Source organism: Apium graveolens, chromosome 4 (assembly GCF_009905375.1).
Source record: "Apium graveolens cultivar Ventura chromosome 4, ASM990537v1, whole genome shotgun sequence".
NCBI lineage: Eukaryota > Viridiplantae > Streptophyta > Magnoliopsida > Apiales > Apiaceae > Apium > Apium graveolens.
Window position 1 is genome coordinate 313,573,671 of NC_133650.1, and position 7,881 is coordinate 313,581,551.

Genomic DNA, 7,881 nt, shown 5'->3' on the forward strand with positions numbered 1-7,881 from the left:
TCGGTCAAAATTAATTAAATTTGACCGGCCAAATATGACCGCTCAAATATGACCCACTAAATTTGACCGCCTAAAATCGACTTCAATCGGTCAGTTTTATATTTTGACCTTTGACTTCAAAATTTTCGTAAAAATTGAATTTCCCGCCTCTGGTCACAAAATACCACGGGTATCGGTCAAATTTATAAATTTGACCGGGTTATTTTTTGGTCAAAATTGTAAATATGACTCCGTTTGTGTTAGTCGAATTTATAAAAATGACTGATTTTGATCAAATTTAAAGAGCAAATGTGACTAATATTAGTCAGATATAATTATTGTATGAGATATTGGTATGTTAAATGTGACAAAAAGCGGACAAATTTAACATACAATTATTTAAAAAAAAACCGGCCCTGTGAACCAGTATATCCATAACCTGTATATCCCATCCACAATCTCCAAAAATAAACAAAAACTCAAACAATATAAAGATAAGTTTAAATTGTGCCATCCGAATAACTTCCTTAAAACATCCAAAAGGTTATACATGCCAATATATTGTCAAATGTTTGACATCTAATAGCTCAACAAGTTAAGCTAGGCTGGGAGATTGATTGTTCAATCCCAAAAAGTTAACCCAAAAGGAGACATATCACATAAGTTTTTGTCCCAAAAAGTTAGCTACCAAGGAGAAATTAGTTGTTATATCCCAAAATAATTATCTAACAGATGATATTAGTAGATATTTGAAGTTCATTCGACGGCAAAGTCAACCTACTTGTACTAGTTAGAGTACTAGTTAGAGCTGGGAGTGTTACGCTAATGGAGGGAGTAATTCTCAGCATCTTGATCTTCATCATCTTCATCGTTGTCTTGGAAGTGGTTGTCATACAAAGGAGCCTTTTCAATTCTAGTACCCTGCAATACATGGTATACATTATATAAGAACACAACATAAAAGAAATTAGCTTACATTATCACAAAATTTGTATACTGCCAACAAAGGTGTCTTTACTCAGCTGAGGATTTAGAAAAACTTAGTAATATTATTAACACAGGCTATATTATCACCTGCAATAACTTTCAAAAGTCTGTAATAGAAACTTAGTTATAGGTAGTGGTTCATGGACCAAATAAATTTATATTTGTTATTTTTATGCTTCCTACTCACTAAGTGATATTACTTTTAAACCACGTAACAAAAACATGCACAAGGTGTGGTTAGTTATTATCTTACAAATTCAGGCACCATTACAATTATAAAACATACATTCCAGGTGTGTCACACATAAATTCCAGCATACACAAGTTTAGAGACACAGGTAAAAAAGCTATAATTTCCAAACTGTGAAACCCTTCCATCAGCCCAGAATTATAACGATAATCCTGAATAATTGTACACGAGTACCAGAAATTTCAGGCATCACAAATCAATATCATCATATTCTTATTTCCAAAACCTTATCTCTTCACATATAATTATTGTTTAAATCTAAGCTTTTAAAAATGGCTGCCTATACATTTCATAGGCATTGTGTTTGTGTTACCATTCAACTCATCTGTCATTCCCTACTGTCTGAACCACTCTTGAAGAAAAGGCCAAGTTGAGCTATTTGACAAGAAGCTCCTGCTTTAATGCAATCAAATAATTATGTAGACTACAGTTATTTTAGGACAATTTTTCACCTACAAACATACTTGAAATTCAAAACACCCCAGCCTAAACTTGTAAAAAATTAATACACTACTATTTTTTTGTCAATTTTCTCCAACCGACCTTTAGATTTTCTTGTTGTTGTGAAGCCAAATATTGTAGCTAAAATTTGGTTCACTTCCTCAATAATTTAACTCAAACTATCCCCTTTGTTAGAAATAATATCTTCTTGCATAAAACCTAAGTGGGAACTAGCTAGCACTTGTAAATTCATGGAAATTTCCTTTCCTTTATATGGTTTTGCATATTCTGGTCTCTTTTTCTTTTTTTACCAACTTTATTCAAATAATTTAACCACAGTTGACTTTATAACTTTATTGACTATTTATAGAAAAATATGAATAGATTCACTTCACTTGCTTTTCAAGGAAGCAATTTCCTTACTATATGTACTTTATTGTTATAAAATGTTCATAGTACACAGGCACTTTTGGCTCCATATTTGTTTTTGAATAATAGTTTTGAAGAAAATATAATATAACTATAGAATCAAATTTATCTCTATAGTTTAGGTAATGTGTATTACTGTAACTGAAATAAAGATGCCGTAGAAAATTATATAAACTAAGATAAGAAAGGTACCTCCAAAATGACTTTTTTGTTCAATGCCATGGCATCAACAACAAAGGCCGTCCCAAGCCGCATATATTCAGTCCATAACTCCTGCTGCTTCGGGTCATCTCGGTTCGGGAATGCTGCAGTGGCCAAGCTTTGCATTCGATCATTTAGTAATGCACGTGGCACCTCCGTCATCTCCAGGGAATGAACCATTAGGTGTATCTCACCAGAAACCCTGACTATCAAATCCAGATTATCATCAGAAATTGGCTGGGAAGAGGAACGAGAATTCTGTGTACTTTGGAAGCTAGTCAGTTCCGCTGCCTTGTAGCCTCCTATAATTTCAGCTACCGGATGTCGAGGATGAAGGACAGATATTCCCTTTTTCGGGGGCCTCGCTAGGATTGTTAGGCTCAATTCATTTTTCCGATGTATCTTCTTCAAACTAGCTGGTGATGGAGGTGGATCCAAAGTCATCTCTTCCGGTATGGATTGTGAAGCCCGCACCCTTTCCATATCTTCCTGCAACATGTAAAAGACATAAGTCCAAATTTACACAATCAAGCTGAAAATTGTTAAGTAACAAGAACAAAGAATTTAAACTAACTATAATTATATATATACTGCACGGCATTTACTTTTTAATCATGTTTGACGATTTGAATTTGAGAGTGCAGAACAATAACAATAAACCTATGAATAGATATGTTGCACAAAATTCTTTTTTAATTTTTACAGGGACGTTATTGATATCAAAACATTCTCCAAAATGAATGTAAATGTATGATCATATAAATGTAATGCTACTTGAATTATGTGTATGTATACCTTCAACTTTATAGTAGCCGGATTATCAAAGTGGTATACGTGGTCCATAAACTCCATATCAGAAATAGGTGCTTGTTTTTCCTCTTCAAGCCTCTGTAATTAAAAACATCAATTTACTTACAAATGGTTTACTTACAAATCATTTTATAAATTAGACATCTTATAATGTCTAATGAGCGTAAAGATTAAGGTACTTGAATCTGAGTAATCAAAATAAAGAACTAGACAAAAATTATTACTCACTAAAATTCGTATACCTCACGTCTCTCGTCAAAAGGCATTGCCCCGCTATAATGTTGATGTTCCAGCTGTGCTCGAGCGTTCTTGGATTTGATAGACCTCTTCTTAAACAGGTCAGAATCCCAGTACTCATTGAGGCTGTCCCAAGTCCGCGGGCTGAAGTAATGTGGTCTGAAAGAACGTCGAGTAGCCGTGGTCGATCCTCCATTTCTCGCGTCATTAGCATCCCGCTCTGCCCTGGTCTTCTCCTGATAGGGAAGGCTCTTCCAATTTTTCTTCAAATACTCTTTTACCGCTCTATCCCCCTCTTCTTCAACTCCTTCTGGATAAGCATAGTACTTCTACCAAACGAGATACACGTACAAGTATAAAATTAAAAAGGTAAACAACTGCGTATAATTAATATGAAAAAATAAAAGGCATGAAAATTAAAAATACCTTAAATTCCTTAATACAACGGTCATAGAAGGCTTCACGTTCTGCTCCCTTTGATTGATGTGTATATTCATCCCAATTTACTTTAATTATGTAGCTCAAGGTCTTTTTTTTCTTAGCCTCCTTGATACTACAATTATTAGTTACAGTCAGATTTTTTTATAGTATATATAACATACTAGGATAAAATAGTCTTATGCTATTAGACATGTAATTTATACACTAGTATGCATCATAAGGAACAGATTAATCTTAATAATCAAGCAGGTAAAGGTATAAGTTTGTGCACATTCAATTGTATACACACAGTACTACACTTGTATCAAACCCGTATATATGTATAAGCAATATGTAGTAGGAAATAGAAATTACTTTCTTCCTTCGATAAAATGGACAATCTGCCTATCCGCATCTGTGGCAGGTCTCTTATTGTAGTCACCAACACAGCAGCTACGTTTAGCTCTCTGGAATGTTATATGCGGTACAATACGACTTTCCTGTCCTTCATCACCATTCTCCTCATCATTGCCATCATTATCGCCACCTTCCTCCCTATCTCCTTCATTTTCCGTTCCACTGCCATTCCCTCTACCAGTACCCCTTCCCTTTCCACCCCTTCCCTGTCCACCTCTTCCCTGTCCACCTCCCCCTCTTCCGCGTCCACCTCTTCCCCGTCCACCTCTTCCCCCTCTACTACCACCATTCCAGCTGCTACTAGACCCCAACGCCATAAGAATCACAAACAGAATCAACAAAAAACTACACCTACCAACCTGGATATATTAAAAAAAACAACAAATATCAAAACTAATTTATAGAACATGTTAAGATAAAAAAAATTAGACACAAATACATAAATTCAATCTTAAGCTCAAATTAAGAAAAGAGACAGAGTACTGCTTAGTATCTACATAACAGCTGATAAAAAAGACTAAATTTTAGTTTGTTTATAACCAAACATAATAAGATAACACAAACATTAACAGAAAATACAAATTTAAGGGTGGAAAATAGAGATTCAAACTTTAAACCCACACATACAAAAGTGATGAAAATATCAAAGAAACACAATTAAATCATCAATAGAACAAAATAATTATCCAAAAAGGAGAATAGACAACCGTAATCAAATGTTAATCACCAAAATACCCAAAATATACAAAACCCTAAATGGATAATAGTTTCTCAAAACATTACCACCGTGATTGCTAAGTTTCGCTTCATTTGAATGAGCTTTTTGGCTTCGTTGGCTAAGTTTTTGGAGAATTTGAAGTCTGAGAGATAAAACCCTAGTATTTCTGTGCGGCGCTGTTTAGGGAGATAATGGATGGTGAAGTCAACAAAATGTTATAAAAAAAATTTATATACAGGCTTAATATGACCGCGTCGAGTGAATTTTTCCCGTGTCATTTAATTTTGACCGAACCCGGTCATATAATTTGAGGCTTCAGTTTAACTTCCAGTAGCTACTGCCCAATTTTTCCTGTTTCCAAAATAATACAATTTAAACATTACAAAGTTCTAAATATGAATAAAAATCATGAAATATAGTAAATTTAATTAAAATAAGTAAATATCAAATTTACGGAATGTATTAAAATTCATGAAAAATGTCCTACTAATATCCGCATTGGTACAAATTAACTAGAAAACAATTGAACTATGTCAAATCATCGTTATCACTTCCATCATCAATGTTCATGTCTTCATTTTGATTTTCTTTATTTCTCGCATTTTGTTCTTCTTCATAGTCATCCACGAAATGATTATTTTCAAACATTGTCAAGTCAATAAAGAAATTTATCGGATCATCAACGACCACTCTTTCCACATGTGAAGATGAAGCATTTGATTCTTCATTTTGAAAAGCATCATCATTGAATATATTTTCTTCTCTAGATGTCACGCTTTCATCGACTTGCCGGCTCTTTGTTGTTAGGATAGTATACCATGATGACTTTGGATTTGCAATATTTGGGGCATAATATACTTGATGAGCTTGGCTAGCCAACACAAACACATCTTCGACATTTAGCTTCGATTTAACATCTACGGTTGTCATCCGATTTCTATCAATTTTTACATGTCTTGTATGATCAAACCAATGACATTTGAAGACGACAATTTCATGTCCATTGCGATATCGAAGCTTTAGAACTTCTTGTAGTCTCCCGTAATTATTTCCATGACTTTCTTTGTAAGAAGTCCCTACAATTTAAAATGTGTCAAAATTGGATTTATACATAATGAAGACCAAATTCAACCTAAATTTTATGATTATATAAAATTTCTCACCAATTACAACTACACCGGAATTTGATGATGTGAGCTCATTAGAATTTGCACAAGCAAATTTATAACCATTGCACTTGCATGTTTTATAAGATTCAACTTTATAAATAGGACCTCTTATTAAATCTATAAATTTGTCCTTGAGCTCTCCATCATCTTGTACCTAAAATATTGTACATAACAAAAATTACACAAGTACATGAATAAACTTGTGTGTATATGTATATATATATATATATATTTGCACACATAAAAATATACACACATTTATATATTTAAAATTTACCCTTCTTTCGAACCAATCCAAAAAATTATCTTTTTGAAATTGATCTTTTTCGGCATCATTGTAGTGCGGGTATTGTTTTTGCACCAACCTATGAAATCCACTAAACATTAAATTAGATTAGTAAATTGAATAAGAAAGTTATCATTATTGTATAAAGATGGTCAAAATAAATATCTTACCGCAAATATTTTCCAACCTCGGGTGAGTTGATAAGAACATAGTACGTTACAAGTCTATGTTCATCATCACTCAAGATTCTATCTCTATTCCGTAGACCGGGTAGCGTTGGATATGTGTAAACTTCCAACAAATTGGGATCATGAGATTGTCGGGGTGCCTCATTTCGACGAAGTCGATTATGCTTGGTTGCAATTTTAGAATCAAAGTATAATGAGCAAAAGTGTACACCCTCCTCCTCAATATATCGTTCGGCTATTGAACCCTCGACTCGAGCTTTGTTTCTAACTTTCAACTTCAAAATGTGCAAATATCTTTCAACAAAATACATCCATCGAAAATTACACGGGCCACCCAATTTACAATCTGTAGCCAAATGTAGTGGCAAATGCTCCATCGGATCAAAAAAACTTGGAGTGTACATGACATCAAGTTTTGACATGATTCTCGCTATGTCCTTCTCCATTTTTTCCAAATCACCGTACTTTAGAGTTGAAGAACATAAATCTTGGAAGAAGTTAGATAACTCAATAAGAACATCCGCTACATGCCTAGGTAGTAAGTCACGACAAATCATAGGCAACAATTTTTGCATAAAAATATGACAATCATGCGACTTCATTCCGTGAATAGATTTTGTTTCAAAATTAACACACCTGGATATATTAGAGGCGTACCCATCAGGAAGCTGAAGTGTGTAAATCCATCTAAACAACTTAAGAAGTTGATCCCTGGAAAGCACATATGGGGCATTTGGCATTGTACCATCATCTTGAATCCACAATTCACGATGCACACCTAGTTCTTTACAATCTTCTCTTGCTTTTCTATTGTCTTTCGTTTTCTTAGTGTCACCAATCATTGTAAAAAATATGTTCTCAAAAACATTTTTTTCGGTATGCATGACATCAATGTTGTGACGAAGAGTGAGTGTCTCCCAATATGGAAGCTCAAAAAATGGAGAAAAGTGAGTCCAATTATGTGTCATACCATAGTCCCTCGGTTTTCTCCAAGATGTCTTTCCTGAAGGAGGAAACTGCATATCCTCACAAAGACTCCTTACTAGTGATCCTGGATAACGATATGTAACTGAATGTGCTTCAGTTCTTCCAAACTTTGTAAACCTTCTCAACGGGTCATCCGGTTCTAAGAAATATCGAGCAGTTCCATAAAAACTAGGCTTACCACCATGCTTTAGTTGATTGGCTTTTACTTGTCCCATACAAATATGACATGCCAACTTCCCCTTTGTGGACCACCCACTAAGCATTCCAAGTGCAGGAAAGTCACTGATTGTCCACATTAATGCCGCCTTCATCATAAAATTTGTACAAGAAAACCTATCATAAGTTTCTGCTCCGGTGCGCCA

General features: G+C 34.3%; 1 protein-coding gene across 1 annotated transcript; it reads right to left on the reverse strand.

Moving 5' to 3' along the window:
- Positions 1–490: 490 nt before the first annotated feature.
- On the reverse strand, positions 491–4,346 carry LOC141717359 (uncharacterized). The gene is made up of 6 exons (XM_074519427.1): positions 4,130–4,346; positions 3,761–3,887; positions 3,340–3,663; positions 3,083–3,175; positions 2,279–2,776; positions 491–900 (listed from the first exon to the last, which is right to left on the reverse strand). The coding sequence occupies exons 3-6, from the start codon at positions 3,361–3,363 to the stop codon at positions 802–804; spliced, it is 714 nt and encodes a 237-aa protein (XP_074375528.1). The 5' UTR covers positions 3,364–3,663; positions 3,761–3,887; positions 4,130–4,346; the 3' UTR covers positions 491–801.
- Between the last annotated feature and the right edge of the window lie 3,535 nt (positions 4,347–7,881).

Excerpts from the sequence above, each read along its gene's own strand:
- LOC141717359 (XM_074519427.1), bottom strand. The coding sequence starts at position 3,363 with ATGCCTTTTGACGAGAGACGTGAG. Across the intron at positions 3,176-3,339 it reads CTTTTGACGAGAGACGTGAG|AGGCTTGAAGAGGAAAAACA; the intron begins GTATACGAATTT and ends TTTTAATTACAG. Across the intron at positions 901-2,278 it reads ACAAAAAAGTCATTTTGGAG|GGTACTAGAATTGAAAAGGC; the intron begins GTACCTTTCTTA and ends CATGTATTGCAG.